The sequence below is a fragment of the Oncorhynchus clarkii genome, chromosome 30, assembly GCF_045791955.1.
Source record: "Oncorhynchus clarkii lewisi isolate Uvic-CL-2024 chromosome 30, UVic_Ocla_1.0, whole genome shotgun sequence".
In the NCBI taxonomy this organism is placed as follows: Eukaryota; Metazoa; Chordata; class Actinopteri; order Salmoniformes; family Salmonidae; genus Oncorhynchus; species Oncorhynchus clarkii.
Window position 1 is genome coordinate 42,932,950 of NC_092176.1, and position 19,487 is coordinate 42,952,436.

Genomic DNA, 19,487 nt, shown 5'->3' on the forward strand with positions numbered 1-19,487 from the left:
ACATGTCCTATACATGTCCTATACATGTCCTATACTATACATGTCCTATACTATACATGTCCTATACTATACTATACATGTCTTATACTATATATGTCCTATACTATATTTGTGTCATTCTCAAAACTTTTGGCCACGACGGTATACATATCCTATACTATACATGCCCTATACTATACATGTCCTATACTATACATGCCCTATACTATACATGTCCTATACATGCCCTATACAGGTCCTATACATGCCCTATACTATACATGTCCTTTACATGCCCTATACATGTCCTATACTATACATGTCCTATACTATACATGTCCTATACTATACATGCCCTATACATGTCCTATACTATACATGTCCTATACTATACATGTCCTATACTATACATGTCCTATACATGTCCTATACTATACATGTCCTATACTATACATGTCCTATACATGTCCTGTCCTATACATGTCCTATACTATACTATACATGCCCTATACTATACATGTCCTATACTATACATGTCCTATACTATACTATACATGCCCTATACTATAATATACATGCCCTAAACTATACATGTCCTATACTATACATGTCCTATACTATACATACCCTGCCCTATACATGTCCTATACTATATTATACATGTCCTATACTATATTATACATGTCCTATACTATACTATACTATACATGTCCTATACTATTCATGTCCTATACTATACATGCCCTGTCCTATACATGTCCTATACTATACATGCCCTATACTATACTATACATGTCCTATACATGTCCTATACTATACATGTCCTATACTATACATGTCCTATACTATACATGTCCTATACATGTCCTATCCTATACATGTCCTATACATGTCCTATACATGTCCTATACTATACATGTCCTATACTATACATGTCCAATACTATACATGTCCAATACTATACATGTCCTATACTATACATGTCCAATACTATACATGTCCAATACTATACATGTCCAATACTATACTATACTATACATGTCCTATACTATATTATACATGTCCTATACTATACATGTCCTATACTATACATGTCCTATACTATACATGTCATATACTATACATGCCCTGTCCTATACATGCCCTGTCCTATACATGGCCTATACTATACATGCCCTATACTATACTATACATGTCCTATACTATACATGTCCTATACTATACATGTCCTATACTATACATGTCCTATACTATACTATACTATACATGCCCTTTACTATACATGTCCTATACTATACTATACATGCCCTATACTATACATGTCCTGTCCTATACATGCCCTATACTATACTATACATGCCCTATACTATACATGTCCTATACTATACATGTCCTATACTATACATGTCCTATACTATACATGTTCTATACTATACTATACATGCCCTATACTATACATGCCCTATACTATACTATACATGCCCTATACTATACATGTCCTATACTATACATGTCCTATACTATACATGTCCTATACTATACATGCCCTATACAGGTCCTATACATGCCCTATACTATACATGTCCTATACATGCCCTATACATGTCCTATACTATACATGTCCTATACTATACATGTCCTATACTATACATGCCCTGTCCTATACATGCCCTATACTATACATGTCCTATACTATACATGTCCTATACATGCCCTGTCCTATATATGCCCTATACTATACATGTCCTGTCCTATACTATACATGCCCTATACTATACATGTCCTATACTATACATGCCCTATACTATACATGTCCTATACTATACTATACATGTCCTATACTATAGACATCCTATAATATACTATACATGTCCTATAATGTCCTATAATGTCCTATAATGTACATGTCCTATGTCCTATAATGTCCTATACATGTCCTATACATGTCCATGTCCTATACATGTCCTATAATGTCCTGTCCTATACATGTCCTATACTACACATGTCCTATACTATACATGCCCTGTCCTATACATGCCCTATACTATACTATACATGTCCTATACTATACATGTCCTATACATGCCCTGTCCTATATATGCCCTATACTATACATGTCCTGTCCTATACTATACATGCCCTATACTATACATGTCCTATACTACACATGTCCTATACTATACATGTCCTATACATGTCCTATACTATACTATACATGTCCTATACTATAGACATCCTATAATATACTATACATGTCCTATAATGTCCTATAATGTACATGTCCTATGTCCTATAATGTCCTATACATGTCCTTTAATGTCCATGTCCTATACATGTCCTGTCCTATACATGTCCTATACATGTCCTATACTATACATGTCCTATACATGTCCTATACTATACATGTCCTATAATGTCCTATAATGTCCTATACATGTCCTATACATGTCCTGTCCTATACTGTACCTGACAGCGTCTGCCAGTTTTTCATACTGGATCTCCGTCCTGAAGAAGTGTGAGTTGGCGGGTTCGTAGCGCATGGCAGCGGTCAACGTGCAGAAGACGGTGTGGAGGAGCTCAAACACTTGGTTCTGATTGGCCCGTTCCCACCCGTGACACGGCGGCTGACACAGAGAGCGCTCCATGGCAACGAGTAGGGACGTCACATACACAAAGCCCCCAACCTTCCGGAAGACTGTCCGTGTGCGATGACTTTCTCTCAGCACAGCCAGGAGAGTCTAGCAGAAAGGGAGAGGATGGTTAGGGCTGGGTGGGTGGGTGTGTGGGTGGGTGTGTAGGTGTGTGTGTGTGTAGGTGTGTAGGTGTGTAGGTGTGTGTGTGTGTGTGTGTGTAGGTGTGTGTGTGTGTGTGTGTGTGTAGGTGTGTGTGTAGGTGTGTGTGTGTGTGTGTGTGTAGGTGTGTGTGTGTAGGTGTGTGTGTGTAGGTGTGTGTGTAGGTGTATGTAGGTGTAGGTGTGTGTAGGTGTGTGTGTGGGTGTGTGTAGGTGTGTGTGTGGGTGTGTGTAGGTGTGTGTGTGGGTGTGTGTGTGTAGGTGTAGGTGTAGTGGGGCAAAAAAGTATTTAGTCAGCCACCAGTTGTGCAGGTTCACCCACTTAAAAAGATGAGAGAGGCCTGTAATTTTCATCATAGGTACACTTCAACTATGACAGACAAAATTAGAAAAAAATCCAGAAAATCACATTGTAGGATTTTTAATGAATTTATTTGCAAATTATGGTGGAAAATAAGTATTTGGTCACCTACAAACAAGCAAGATTTCTGGCTCTCACAGACCTATAACTTCTTCTTTAAGAGGCTCCTCTGTCCTCCACTCGTTACCTGTATTAATGGCACCTGTTTGAACTTGTTATCAGTATAAAAGACACCTGTCCACAACCTCAAACAGTCACACTCCAAACTCCACTATGGCCAAGACCAAAGAGCTGTCAAAGGACACCAGAAACAAAATTGTAGACCTGCACCAGGCTGGGAAGACTGAATCTGCAATAGGTAAGCAGCTTGGTTTGAAGAAACCAACTGTGGGAGCAATTATTAGGAAATGGAAGACATACAAGACCACTGATAATCTCCCTCGATCTGGGGCTCCACGCAAGATCTCACCCCGTGGGGTCAAAATGATCACAAGAACGAAAATCCCAGAACCACACGGGGGGACCTAGTGAATGACCTGCAGAGAGTTGGGAACAAAGTAACAAAGCCTACCATCAGTAACACACTACGCCGCCAGGGACTCAAATCCTGCAATGCCAGAAGTGTCCCCCTGCTTAAGCCAGTACATGTCCAGGCCCGTCTGAAGATTGCTAGAGAGCATTTGGATGATCCAGAAGAAGATTGGGAGAATGTCATATGGTCAGATGAAACCAAAATATAACTTTTTGGTAAAAACTCAACTCGTCGTGTTTGGAAGACAACGAATGCTGAGTTGCATCCAAAGAACACCATACCTACTGTGAAGCATGGGGGTGGAAACATCATGCTTTGGGCCTGTTTTTCTGCAAAGGGACCAGGACGACTGATCCGTGTAAAGGAAAGAATGAATGGGGCCATGTATCATGAGATTTTGAGTGAAAACCTCCTTCCATCAGCAAAGCATTGAAGATGAATCGTGGCTGGGTCTTTCAGCATGACAATGATCCCAAACACACCGCCCGGGCAACGAAGGAGTGGCTTCGTAAGAAGCATTTCAAGGTCCTGGAGTGGCCTAGCCAGTCTCCAGATCTCAACCCCATAGAAAATCTTTGGAGGGAATTGAAAGTCCGTGTTGCCCAGCAACAGCCCCAAAACATCAATGTTCTAGAGGAGATCTGCATGGAGGAATGGGCCAAAATACCAGCAACAGTGTGTGAAAACCTTGTGAAGACTTACAGAAAAAGTTTGACCTCTGTCATTGCCAACAAAGGGTATATAACAAAGTATTGAGATAAACATTTGTTATTGACCAAATACTTATTTTCCACCATAATTTGCAAATAAATTCATAAAAAATCCTACAATGTGATTTTCTGGATTTTGTCTGTCATAGTTGAAGTGTACCTATGATGAAAATTACAGGTCTCTCATCTTTTTAAGTGGGAGAACTTGCACAATTGGTGGCTGACTAAATACTTTTTTGCCCCACTGTAGGTGTGTGTAGGTGTGTGTGTAGGTGTGTGTAGGTGTAGGTGTGTGTGTAGGTGTGTGTAGGTGTGTGTGTGTAGGTGTGTGTAGGTGTGTGTGTGTAGGTGTAGGTGTGTGTGTGTAGGTGTAGGTAGGTGTGTAAGTGTATTTGTGTGTGTAGGTGTGTGTGTGTAGGTGTGTAGGTGTGTGCGTGTGTGTGTAGGTGTGTGTGTAGGTGTGTGTGTAGGTGTAGGTGTGTAAGTGTAGGTGTAAGTGTAGGTGTGAGTGTAGGTGTGTGTGTAGGTGTAGGTGTGTGTGTAGGTGTGTGTGTGTGTAGGTGTAAGTGTAGGTGTGTAGGTGTAGGTAGGTGTGTGTTGAGATGTAGGTGTGTGTGTAGGTGTGTATCTCACCTGTAGTATGTCAGTTTTGAGCTGTAGCTCGGTGGACGAGGCAGAGTGCATCAGACCCAGTAGGGTTCCCATGTCATCATCTCCACTGGAGGACAGAACCAGCTGCTGAATGATCATCAGAGCATGTTCCCTGCACTGATCATACTTCACTATGTTGTGGACACACCGCGCCCCTCCAAACTCTCTGAACAGACCTGGAGGAGGGGGTGGGGGGGGTGGGGGGGATGGGGGAGAGAAGGAGGGAGGGGAGAAGGATGGAGGAGAGAAGGGAGGGATTGGAGAGGGATGGGGGAGAGAAGGGAGAGAATGAGGGAGGGGAGAGGGATGGAGGAGAGAAGGGAGGGAGGGGAGAGGGATGGGGGAGAAAAGGGAGGGAGGGGAGAGGGATGGGGGAGAGAAGGGAGGGATGGAAGAGGGATGGGGAGAGGAGAAAGGGGAGGGATGGGGGAGAGAAGGGAGGGAGGGGAGAGGGATGGGGGAGAGAAGGGAGGGAGGGGAGAAGGATGGGGGAGAGAAGGGAGGGAGGGGAGAGTGATGGGGAGAGAAGGGAGGGATGGAATAGGGATGGGGAGAGGAGAAAGGGGTGGGATGTGGGAGAGAAGGGAGGGAGGGGAGAGGGATGTGGGAGATAAGGGAGGGAGGGGAGAGGGATGGGGAGAGAAGGGAGGGATGGAATAGGGATGGGGAGAGGAGAAAGGGGAGGGATGGGGGAGAGACGGGAGGGAGGGGGGAGGGATGGGGGAGAGACGGGAGGGAGGGGAGAGGGATGGGGGAGAGAAGGGAGGGAGGGGAGAGGGATGGGGGAGAGAAGGGAGGGAGGGAGAGGGATGGGGGAGAGAAGGGAGGGAGGGGAGAGGGATGGGGGAGAGAAGGGAGGGAGGGGAGAGGGATGGGGAGGGAGAGGAGAGGAGAGGGACGGGGAAGAGAAGGGAGGGATGGAAGAGGGATGGGGAGGGAGGGGAGAGGGACGGGGGAGAGAAGGGAGGGATGGAAGAGGGATGGGGAGAGAAGGAGGGAGGGGAGACGGATGGGGGAGAGAAGGAGGGAGGGGAGAGGGATGGGGAGAGAAGGGAGGGAGGGGAGAGGGACGGGGGAGAGAAGGGAGGGATGGAAGAGGGATGGGGAGAGAAGGAGGGAGGGGAGAGGGATGGGGAGAGAAGGAGGGAGGGGAGACGGATGGGGGAGAGAAGGAGGGAGGGGAGAGGGATGGGGAGAGAAGGGAGGGAGGGGAGACGGATGGGAGAGAGAAGGAGGGAGGGGAGACGGATGGGGGAGAGAAGGAGGGAGGGGAGAGGGATGGGGGAGAGAAGGGAGGGAGGGGAGAGGGACGGGGGAGAGAAGGGAGGGATGGAAGAGGGATGGGGAGAGAAGGAGGGAGGGGAGAGGGATGGGGAGAGAAGGAGGGAGGGGAGACGGATGGGGGAGAGAAGGAGGGAGGGGAGAGGGATGGGGAGAGAAGGGAGGGAGGGGAGACGGATGGGGGAGAGAAGGAGGGAGGGGAGACGGATGGGGGAGAGAAGGAGGGAGGGGAGACGGATGGGGGAGAGAAGGAGGGAGGGGAGAGGGATGGGGGAGAGGAGACGGATGGGGGAGAGAAGGAGGGAGGGGAGAGGGATGGGGGAGAGGAGGAGGGAGGGGAGAGGGATGGGGGAGAGGAGGAGGGAGGGGAGAGCGGGGAGAGGAGAGGGATGGGGGAGAGAAGGAGGGAGGGGAGAGGGATGGGGGAGAGAAGGAGGGAGGGGAGAGCGGGGCATTGGAAGAGACACAATAAGAGATGATACTAATAATAACCTTTATTCACCCATCACACTCATTTATCATACACATCTCTGAGTCTCCATCTCTGCTACAGAACACTGACTCATCATATTAGTCTGGCCTCCACTACCGTTCCTTACTCAGACCAGGATAGTGGGAGAGAGAGATGGAGAGAGAGAGACAGAGATACAGAGAGAGAAAGAGAGAGAGAGAGAGAAAGAGAGAGAAGAAAGAGAGAGAGAGAGAGAGAGAGAAGAAAGAGAGATACAGAAGGAGAGATTGAGACAGAAGGAGAGATTGAGACAGAAGGAGAGATTGAGACAAGAGAAGAGAGAGCGAGCGAGCGAGTACAAATAGATGATGTTGGTGATCTCTGAGATGAGGAATCCATACAGCCAGCCAGCCAATCAACATATAGAAGGAGGAAGTGCATATCTTCCTGTCCAGTGTCACATGATCGTGAATGACAGAAGTGAAACCATTGAGCTCTGCCCAGAGTCAAGGCTTGTTCAAATAGAAATCATTTGAGTCATTTGTCATCCGGCGTGTGTATGTATGTTTGTGTGTGTCAGTTTGGGGCAGGCAGGCAGACAGAGACAGATTTGTGTGCATTACCTAAACTCAGAGAAACCCAGAGTTGAGGCTGTGTGACATCACTACTAGTATGGGATTATGTTCTGAAGGGGATGTGGGGATTGGGAGGATTCTGTCTGGATTCGCCTGGCTTTAATAAAGGGGAATCATACGAGTTGAACACACAAAAGAGTTGAAATACTGAGGTTTCTGTGTAATTTCACGGCCTTGTTAGCCATAATTTTTGCGTGTGGGTGTGTGTGTACCTGCGTTAGTGTTGGAGCCTTGCAGCAGGACAGTCAGCGTCTCCATGACCAGCCAAGCTAACTGTTTCTGTTCCTCCGCTACACTGCTGTTCTTACAGTCACCTAGAGACAGAGAGAAAGAGATGGAAATAGAGGGGGTGGGGGGGATAGAGCGAGGGAGGAAGAGAGGGAGAAAGAAAGGGAGAAAGAGAGAGATGGAGAGTTAGAGAGGGAGGAAGAGAGGGAGGAAGAGAGGGAGGAAGAGAGGGAGAGAGGGAGGAAGAGAGGGAGAGAGGGAGAAAGAGGGAAAGAGAGAGGAGGAGGAAAAGAGGGAGAAAGAGAGCGAGAGAGAGAAGGAGGAAGAGGGAAAGAGAGGGAGAGAGGGAGGAAGAGAGGGAGAGAGGGACGAAGAGAGAGAGAGAGAAAGCAGCAGATTGTTATTCTATTTAGAATTCTCTGTTCCATCTCCCAGTACATGATGAACATGTGTGTATTATATCAGGGATTGGATGATTTGACTGCTTGTTTGAGGAACTATTAGCAACCAGATGACGAATCACAAATCATTCACTTCAGTCGGCAAGGCTTTCTCACGGCGGGGTTAGTGAGGGTCATATTCACTGGGCATGAAAAGGGAAGAAACGTGCGGAAACAGAATCAATCTGGACTTGTTGGCGCAACGGAAAATGTGTGTTTCTGATTGGACGTTTTGAAATGTTTTACAACCCAGTATTACCTCTTGATCTAGGAGACTCCTCACCTTGTTCGTTGTTCTGTGACTGAGTCTGTTGTTGCGTTGCGGGGTCTTTGAGCAGGGCAGCGTATTTATGCAGGAGGTTAACCAGCACCTCCAGCAGCCCCACCTCTCTCAACACATCACTGAACACCGCGTCATGACGACTCAACTTCAACAGAGTCCTGAGGGAGGAGTTGGATTCATGGAATATTGAAAGAGTCGATTTACATTTATTAGGGCATCCATATCGATTTCAAAATAAGGAAATCAAACATATTATTTTATATATTTTGCATTGCTGGACAGAAATACGAGATCTGATCCCAAATATATGTGGCTTTCCAGCCCCAATAGGTAAGATACTAGATACGACACCAGAAACGACACCAGAAACGACGCCAGATAAGATGCTAGATACGATACCAGATACAACATACTAAATAAGATGCTAGATATGATACCAGATACAACATACTAGATAAGATGCTAGATATGATACCAGATACAACATACTAGACAAGATGCTAGATATGATACCAGATACAACATACTAGATAAGATGCTTGATATGATACCAGATACAACATACTAGATAAGATGCTAGATATGATACCAGATACTAGATACGATACCAGATACGATACCAGATACTAGATACCAGATACGATACCAGATACCAGATACTAGATACCAGATACTAGATACCAGATACGATACCAGATACTAGATACCAGATACCAGATATTAGAAACTAGATACTAGATACGATACCAGATACCAGATACTAGATACCAGATACTAGATACCAGATACTAGATACTAGATACCAGATACTAGATACCAGATACAATACCAGATACGATACCAAATACTAGATACCAGATACCAGATACTAGATACCAGATATGATACCAGATACCAGATACTAGATACCAGATATGATACCAGATACCAGATACTAGATACCAGATACAATACCAGATACTAGATACCAGATACAATACCAGATACCAGATACTAGATACGATACCAGGTACCAGATACCAGATACTAGAAACTAGATACTAGATACGATACCAGATACTAGATACCAGATACGATACCAGATACTAGATACCAGATTCTAGATACCAGATACCAGATACCAGACACTAGATACGATACCAGATATACCAGATATGACACCAGATACCAGATAGGGGGCATGCTGTCCGGTCCTCTGGCAGTCTCTATGGGGGTGCCACAGGGTTCAATTCTCGGGCCGACTCTTTTCTCTGTATATATCAATGATGTTTCTCATGCTGCGGGCGATTCCCTGATCCACCTCTACGCAGACGACACCATTCTATATACTTCCGGCCCGTCCTTGGACACTGTGCTATCTAACCTCCAAACGAGCTTCAATGCCATACAGCACTCCTTCCGTGGCCTCCAACTGCTCTTAAACGCTAGTAAAACCAAATGCATGCTTTTCAACCGTTCGCTGCCTGCACCCGCACGCCTGACCAGCATCACCACCCTGGATGGTTCCGACCTTGAATATGTGGACATCTATAAGTACCTAGGTGTCTGGCTAGACTCTAAACTCTCCTTCCAGACCCATATCAAACATCTCCAATCGAAAATCAAATCAAGAGTCGGCTTTCTATTCCGCAACAAAGCCTCCTTCACTCACGCCGCCAAACTTACCCTAGTAAAACTGACTATCCTACCGATCCTCGACTTCGGCGATGTCATCTACAAAATTGCTTCCAACACTCTACTCAGCAAACTGGATGCAGTTTATCACAGTGCCATCCGTTTTGTCACTAAAGCACCTTATACCACCCACCACTGCGACTTGTATGCTCTAGTCGGCTGGCCCTCGCTACATATTCGTCGCCAGACCCACTGGCTCCAGGTCATCTACAAGTTCATGCTAGGTAAAGCTCCGCCTTATCTCAGTTCACTGGTTACGATGGCAACACCCATCCGTAGCACGCGCTCCAGCAGGTGTATCTCACTGATCATCCCTAAAGCCAACACCTCATTTGGCCGCCTTTCGTTCCAGTTCTCTGCTGCCTGTGACTGGAACGAATTGCAAAAATCGCTGAAGTTGGAGACTTTTATCTCCCTCACCAACTTCAAACATCTGCTATCTGAGCAGCTAACCGATCGCTGCAGCTGTACATAGTCTATTGGTAAATAGCCCACCCATTTTCACCTACCTCATCCCCATACTGTTTTTATTTATTTATTTTTCTGCTCTTTTGCACACCAATATCTCTACCTGTACATAACCATCTGATAATTTATCACTCCAGTGTTAATCTGCATAATTGTAATTATTCGCCTACCTTCTCATGCCTTTTGCACACAATGTATATATAGACTACCCTTTTTTCTACTGTGTTATTAATTGTTTACTCCATGTGTAACTCTGTGTTGTCTGTTCACACTGCTATGCCTTATCTTGGCCAGGTCGCAGTTGCAAATGAGAACTTGTTCTCAACTAGCCTACCTGGTTAAATAAAGGTGAAATAAAAAATACCAGATACTAGATACCAGATACTAGATACCAGATACGATACCAGATACTAGATACCAGATACTAGATACTAGATACTAGATACCAGATACGATACTAGATACTAGATACCAGATACGATACCAGATACTAGATACCAGATACCAGATACCAGATACGATACCAGATAAACCAGATATGACACCAGATACTAGATACCAGATACTAGATACCAGATACTAGATACCAGATACTAGATACCAGATACGATACCAGATACCAGATACCAGACACTAGATACGATACCAGATATACCAGATACCATACCAGATACGATACCAGATACGACACCAGATACGACACCAGATACCAGATACGATCCCAGATACGATACCAGATACGATACTAGATACCAGAAACGATACCAGATACGACACCAGATACGATACCAGATACGATACTAGATACGATACCAGATGCCAGATACAATACCAGATACGACACCAGATACGATTCCAGATACAACACCAGATACCAGATACGATACTAGATACCAGATACTAGATACGACACCAGATACGACACCAGATACCAGATACCAGATACTAGATACGATACCAGATACGACACCAGATACGACACCAGATACGACACCAGATACGACACCAGATATGACACCAGATACCAGATACGATACCAGATATGATGCCAGATACGATACCAGATGCCAGATACAATACCAGATACGATACCAGATATGACACCAGATACCAGATACCATACCAGATACGATACTAGATACCAGATACGATACCAGATACGATACCAGCTACCAGGTACGATACCAGAGACTAGATACCAGGTACGATACCAGATACCAGATATGACACCAGATACAATACCAGATACGATACCAGCTACCAGGTACGATACCAGATACGATACCAGGTACGATACCAGGTACGATACCAGATATGACACCAGATACCATACTAGATACCAGATACCAGGTACGATACTAGATACCAGGTACGATACCAAATACTAGATACCAGGTACGATACCAGATACGATACCAGATAAGTAGGCATCTACTCTTAGATGTATTACTTTGATTAAACAATTAAATCGGCCCTAGCAACCATCAATTAAATCATACCTAGCAAACATCAATTAAATTGGCCCTAGCAACCATCAATTAAATCATACCTAGCAAACATCAATTAAATCAGCCCAAGCTGATTGTGAAGAACGCTCCCACACACACGCATGCCCAGACGCGCGCACACACACAAACACACAGACGCAGCCACACACACACACACTTCCCTACCTGGTGGCTGTGATACTGCAGGTGTATGACGTAGAGCCCTTCAGCAGGACGCTGACACTGAACAGCTCCTTACAGGGAACATAGTTCAGACTGAACACTACAAACTCCAACAGGTCAAAGTACTTTGTCTGGGCATCTGGCAGCTTGGCCACCTGGAAAGAGATGGGGTTTTATTTAGAATAACATATAGCTGCATAACATATAACACACACACACACACACACACACAGAGACACACACACACACACACAGAGAGACACACACACAGAGACACACACACAGAGACACACACACACACACACAGAGACACACACACACACAGAGACACAGAGACACACACACACACACACAGAGACACACACACAGAGACACACACACACACACACACACACACACACACACAGAGACACACACACACACACACAGAGAGACACACACACAGAGACACACACACAGAGACACACACACACACACACAGAGACACACACACACACAGAGACACAGAGACACACACACACACACACAGAGACACACACACAGAGACACACACACAGAGACACACACACAGAGACACACACACAGAGACACACACACCTTGTCAGCGAACTGTGAGAGTGTGTGTTGTGCCTCCAGGATGAAGTAATTGGCGTGGTCGGCGGCGTAGATGTTGCCGATGGCGTCCAGCAGCGTGCCGGTCAGCCGGGACGTCTTAGCCCTCAGGAAGGCATTCTGCAGGACGGAGAACGACTGGAGGTTCCTCACCGTGTGGCCTGGACCAGACACAGACCAACAATCAATCAAATGTTTTCAGCAGGAGTCACAAAGTGCTTTTACAGGGTCAGTCATAGTAGTGTGATAGGCGTTGTTTTACAGCAGGGGTGTCAAAGTCAAATGGACGGAGGGCCAAATAAAAAAATCAGCTACAAGACGAGGGCCGGACTGTTCGAATGTTCATTGAAAAATTTTTAAATGACGCATATAGTCTAGTGAACCTAATTGAACCTACTGAAAACCTAACAAATATATTACAATATGATCAGATAAATAAAGCAATATTTTCTTATGGCTCTGTCAGTAATCTTTAATTTTCAACAGACACAAAAGACAAATTTCCTTTATATAAATATCCCCATAACATGAACATTAAATGAAAGAAACCGGTATTCAAGGCACCATCAGTAGACTATATTTTCTATTTTAGCAAAAGTGGGCTAAATTTACTTCAAAGAAAAAACAATAATAGCAATTTTCTATCATCCACTCAACTGAAATATTTTTAAAATATAATTGGATTGAAATACAAAAAAATAAAGTGCAAAAATCTATTAATCAAAAACAACACTTTGTTTAAGGAGAAGTAACATGCAGTGAAAACAAATATTAAATTTTAACTTTTAAACTTGAACTGAGTAAAAACTCTAAATATGTGATTGCACAGTAATGTTCACTTGTTTGAGGTTGAGGGTGATACTTGGTGGTGTCCCATCTTTTCCACAAGTTCATCAATGTTCGGGGTAAGGCTCTGAGCTGAAGAAATCCTCAGAATTGAGTGGAGGTGTTCAGCAGTAAGTCGACTTCTGTGTGATGTTTTGTTCAGGTTCATCAAAGAAAACAGTTGTTCACACAGGTATGTGCTGCCAAACATAGACAACGTTTGAGCAGCCTGGATGCGCAGCTGGGGCATTGTGCCGGGGAGGAAACGGGCGAACTCCGCAGCACCCACTGCCGCATATTTTGCCCTCAGTGCATCATTGCATTGGAGGTCAATCAACTCCATTTGGAGGTTTGGTGGTGAGCTTTCCACGTCAACAGCAAATGGGTTACCGAGCAGTTCCAACCTGCTTTTTTGTGCTTCAAAGTCAGCAAATCGGCGTCGAAAGTCAGCGGCAAGCATACCTATTTTATCAGCCAACTGTGTGCTCGGGAACGCACTGGTAGAGAGCTTCTCTTTCATGGTCTGGCAGCTGGGAAAGTGGCTCAAATTTTCTTTCCGCATCTGCGTCTCCCACAGAGTCAGTTTGGTTTTAAATGCCTTCACTGTACTGTACATATCAGAGATGACACGATCCCGACCCTGCAGCTGCAAGTTTATTGCATTCAGATGACTCGTAATGTCACACAGAAAAGCCATTTCACACAGAAACATTTCGTCTCGGAGTTGTGTTGTGTCTTTCCCTTTGCTGTCCAAGAACAGACAAATCTCCTCACGAAGCTCGAAACATCTTTGAAGCACCTTTCCCTGGCTTAGCCATCGCACCTCTGTGTGATAAGGCAAATCACCATGCTCCGTTTCTAACTCCGTCAGAAATGCCTTGAACTGGCGGTGATTCAAACCTTTGGCTCTGATAAAGTTAACTGTGCGCGTGATGATGCTCATTACATGCTCCATTTTCAAGGCTTTACCGCACAACGCTTCCTGGTGTATGATACAATGATAAGCTGTCAGCTCACCTGTCGCGTTTTCCTCTTGCATCTTTTCCCGTATCTTCGCCACCAGTCCGCTCCTGTGTCCACACATCGCAGGTGCTCCGTCGGTTGTCAAACCCACGAGTTTTTCCCAAGGCAGCTCCATCTCATTTACACATCTTGACACCTCTTCATACAAATCATGCCCCGTAGTTGTGCCATGCATAGGACGTAAAGCCAAAAACTCCTCTGTCACGCTTAGGTTGGAGTCCACTCCGCGGATGAAAATTGACAACTGGGCAATGTCAGAAATGTCGGTGCTCTCATCCACAGCCAAGGAATATGCAATAAAATCTTTTCCCTTTTTCACAAGCTGCTCTTTTAGATTGATGGACAACTGGTCTACTCTCTCGGCAATGGTGTTTCTGCTCAGACTCACATTTAAAAAGAGTTGCCTTTTTTCTGGGCAAACTTCGTCACAAACTTTAATCATGCAGTTTTTGATGAAATCCCCCTCCGTAAATGGCCGGGCTGATTTAGCGATCTCTTCTGCCAAAATAAAACTGGCCTTGACAGTTGCGTCCGCGTGTGTGTCCGCGTGTTTCGTTTCATAATGTCGTCTCAGATTATACTCTTTCAGTACCGCCACACTTTCTCCACACAGAAGACACACAGGTTTTCCAGCTACCTTCGTGAACATATACTCCGACTCCCACCTTGTTTGAAACCCCCGGTTCTCAGTATCCACCTTCCGTTTTGCCATTTTTGATGGGTATCTGAAAGTTAATTTTACTGTGATGCTGACGACTGCTGTGCCAATAAATATTGAAATGAAGCAGCCTACTGCTCGGTGCGTCACCTTTGCATTGTGGGAAATGTAGTATTGGTGCGTGTAAAAGATCTGCGGGCTGCCGGCTTGCTGCGGGCCGGTTCTAATAATAAATCAAGATCATCCCAGGGGCCGTAAAAAACCTTCTTGCGGGCCGGATGTGGCCCGCGGGCCTTGACTCTGACATATGTGTTTTACAGGGTCAGTCATAGTAGTATGATAGGTGTTGTTTTACAGGGTCAGTCATAGTAGTGTGATAGGTGTTGTTTTACAGGGTCAGTCATAGTAGTATGACAGGTCCCTGGAGCAAATGATGGGTGACCTTCTCATTGGCAGATTCTTCACCTTGTCGGCTCGGATATTCAAACCAGCGATCTTTCAGTTACTGGCCCAACGCTCTAACCGCTAACCTCTAGGCTACCTGCCACCCTGCGAAACTGTGTACGCGACCAATAAAGTTTGATTTGATTTCCATTTAAACTGCAGGCTGAGTCAGAGGACAGGTCAGTGCCTCACCCAGACAACCGGACTTCCCTGTTGATCACAATGTGTCACTTCCCTGTTGAGGCGCACAGCTCCACCCACTCCTATGACACTAACACATTCTGGACAGTTCTGGTTCTCACACACACACACACACACACACACACACACACACACACACACACACACACACACACACAAGCTCATAAAAATAGAATTCGTTGAACGGCATGTTATTCATACCATGGCAATCTGGCTGCAGCCATTAAGGAATTGTTGACTAAAATGGAGAAACTCGTTCTACCGACTCTATTTCTATGCTTAAGACGTTAACTAAAAAGGTGTGGCAGTGGGCTGAGTAAACAATGGAGCCGTGATGACGCTTGGGTTGACTGTACCTTTCCCAGAAGGCTGTGGGAGTACGAAGCCGGGCAGGAGGAAGGGGGCTCCAGTGGTGAGACCGGCCGGTTTGAGATCAGTCACGCCATAGGTGGTCAGAAGCGTCACTAGGTTGACCAGATCCTTCAGAGCATCACTGCTGTCCTCCTCTTTGGCCTGCTCCAATCTGGGGGGGGTACATTTAATATAGTGAAACAAGTAACACACAATATGTTGTAGAGGAAGAGGAAGGGGAAGAGGAAGGGGTTAATACCATAACACACTATGTTGAAGAGGAAGAGGAAGGGGAAGAGGAAGGGGTTAATACCATAACACACTATGTTGAAGAGGAAGAGGAAGGGGTTAATACCCTAACACACTATGTTGAAGAGGAAGAGGAAGGGGTTAATACCATAACACACTATGTTGAAGAGGAAGAGGAAGGGGTTAATACCATAACACACTATGTTGAAGAGGAAGAGGAAGGGGTTAATACCATAACACACTATGTTGAAGAGGAAGAGGAAGGGGTTAATACCATAACACACTATGTTGAAGAGGAAGAGGAAGGGGTTAATACCATAACACACTATGTTGAAGAGGAAGAGGAAGGGGTTAATACCATAACACACTATGTTGAAGAGGAAGAGGAAGGGGAAGGGGTTAATACCATAACACACTATGTTGAAGAGGAATGGGAAGAGGAAGAGGAAGGGGTTAATACCATAACACACTATGTTGTAGAGGAAGAGGAAGGGGTTAATACCATAACACACTATGTTGTAGAGGAAGAGGAAGGGGAAGGGGTTAATACCATAACACACTATGTTGAAGAGGAAGGGGAAGAGGAAGAGGAAGGGGTTAATACCATAACACACTATGTTGAAGAGGAAGAGGAAGGGGTTAATACCATAACACACTATGTTGAAGAGGAAGAGGAAGGGGTTAATACCATAACACACTATGTTGAAGAGGAAGGGGAAGAGGAAGAGGAAGGGGTTAATACCATAACACACTATGTTGAAGAGGAAGAGGAAGGGGTTAATACCATAACACACTATGTTGTAGAGGAAGAGGAAGGGGAAGGGGTTAATACCATAACACACTATGTTGTAGAGGAAGAGGAAGAGGAAGGGGTTAATACCATAACACACTATGTTGAAGAGGAAGAGGAAGGGGTTAATACCATAACACACTATGTTGAAGAGGAAGGGGAAGAGGAAGAGGAAGGGGTTAATACCATAACACACTATGTTGAAGAGGAAGAGGAAGAGGAAGGGGTTAATACCATAACACACTATGTTGTAGAGGAAAATATCATTACACTGTTCAGAACATCTCTACACTACTGGGAGGGAGAGTTGTTGATATTGAAACACACACACACACACACACACACACACACACCACCTCTAATATGAGCCTACCTGAGCATGAGGTCGCAGAGGAACGTGTATCCCTGACACATCCTGAAGTCGTCCAGCAGGGTCTGGGAGACGTCGCTGGAGTCCTTCAGGAAGCAGGACAGACCGGCAAACATCTCTACGATCTCCAGGGGTGAGAGGTCATCTGACTGCTGCATGTTCTGGATACATGTGGCCAGGCACTCTTTCTCTGAGGGAGGGAGGGAGGGAGGTTAATATGGCCTCACACACACACACACACACACACACACACACACACACACACCATCCATCGCGTCCATTCATCTGCATGTTCTGGATACATGTGGCCAGGCACTCTTTCTCTGAGGGAGGGAGGGAGGTTAATATGGCCTCACACACACACACACACACACACACACACACCATCCATCGCGTCCATTCATCTGCATGTTTTCGGTACACACACACACACCAACCATTTAGGGTTGTAAGAATTCAGAAAACCTTCCCAAAATGCACAGGTTTTCCAGAATTCCCGTTTGACAAATTTAGGAGGGAATAAAATTGGAATTTATTTTAAAATTACAAGTGGAAATCCTCTCAACAAGATTTCTGGAAATGATGGGAATGTTTTCTGAATTTTGCCAACACAACCAACCCCAAACCTCTCACCGTGGATATACTTGATGACGTTGACGCTGAGTCCGTGTCGTGAGATGGTGGTGAGGACCTGGCCGGCGCTCTTCCTCCAGGGCAAGTTGTGGGGGGGGCACCAGGACGTGATGGCAGAGAAGAGTAGCTGGAGATCGTCTTTCTGGGCCAGTTCCTCCGCCGGAGAGACAAAGCTACACAGCTTCACCAGGATCTAATAACAACACAGTAATAAACCAGTTTTAAACATGAAAACACTTTACTATACCCCTTACCCCAATTAGCTTCACCAGGATACCCCTTACCCCAATTAGCTTCACCAGGATACCCCTTACCCCAATTAGCTTCACCAGGATACCCCTTACCCCAATTAGCTTCACCAGGATACCCCTTACCCCAATTAGCTTCACCAGGATACCCCTTACCCCAATTAGCTTCACCAGGATACCCCTTACCCCAATTAGCTTCACCAGGATACCCCTTACCCCAATTAGCTTTACCAGTATACCCCTTACCCCAATTAGCTTCACCAGGATACCCCTTACCCCAATTAGCTTCACCAGGATACCCCTTACCCCAATTAGCTTCACCAGGATACCCCTTACCCCAATTAGCTTCACCAGGATACCCCTTACCCCAATTAGCTTCACCAGGATACCCCTTACCCCAATTAGCTTCACCAGGATACCCCTTACCCCAATTAGCTTCACCAGGATACCCCTTACCCCAATTAGCTTTACCAGTATACCCCTTACCCCAATTAGCTTCACCAGGATACCCCTTTCCCCAATTAGCTTCACCAGGATACCCCTTACCCCAATTAGCTTCACCAGGATACCCCTTACCCCAATTAGCTTCACCAGGATACCCCTTACCCCAATTAGCTTTACCAGGATACCCCTTACCCCAATTAGCTTCACCAGGATACCCCTTATCCCAATTAGCTTCACCAGGATACCCCTTACCCCAATTAGCTTCACCAGGATACCCCTTACCCCAATTAGCTTCACCAGGATACCCCTTACCCCAATTAGCTTCACCAGGATACCCCTCACCCCACAAGGCTTCACCAGGACACCCCTTACCCCAATTAGCTTCACCAGGATACCCCTTACCCCACAAGGCTTCACCAGGACACCCCTTACCCCAATTAGCTTCACCAGGATACCCCTTACCCCACAAGGCTTCACCAGGATAC

At 45.5% G+C, this 19,487-nt stretch overlaps 1 protein-coding gene across 1 annotated transcript in view; it reads right to left on the reverse strand.

Annotated features, from left to right (window-relative positions):
- The window catches only part of LOC139389360 (WD repeat and FYVE domain containing 3), a 234,931-nt gene that overhangs the window by 144,855 nt on the left and 70,589 nt on the right, over positions 1-19,487 (reverse strand). The window contains exons 6-14 of the mRNA XM_071136061.1: positions 18,311-18,503; positions 17,681-17,867; positions 16,274-16,440; positions 12,752-12,927; positions 12,158-12,309; positions 8,343-8,500; positions 7,604-7,705; positions 5,007-5,200; positions 2,446-2,717 (exon numbers count right to left, since the gene is read on the reverse strand). Of these exons, the coding sequence (XP_070992162.1) occupies positions 2,446-2,717; positions 5,007-5,200; positions 7,604-7,705; positions 8,343-8,500; positions 12,158-12,309; positions 12,752-12,927; positions 16,274-16,440; positions 17,681-17,867; positions 18,311-18,503 (1,601 nt within the window). The remainder of the gene's footprint in view (positions 1-2,445; positions 2,718-5,006; positions 5,201-7,603; positions 7,706-8,342; positions 8,501-12,157; positions 12,310-12,751; positions 12,928-16,273; positions 16,441-17,680; positions 17,868-18,310; positions 18,504-19,487) is intronic.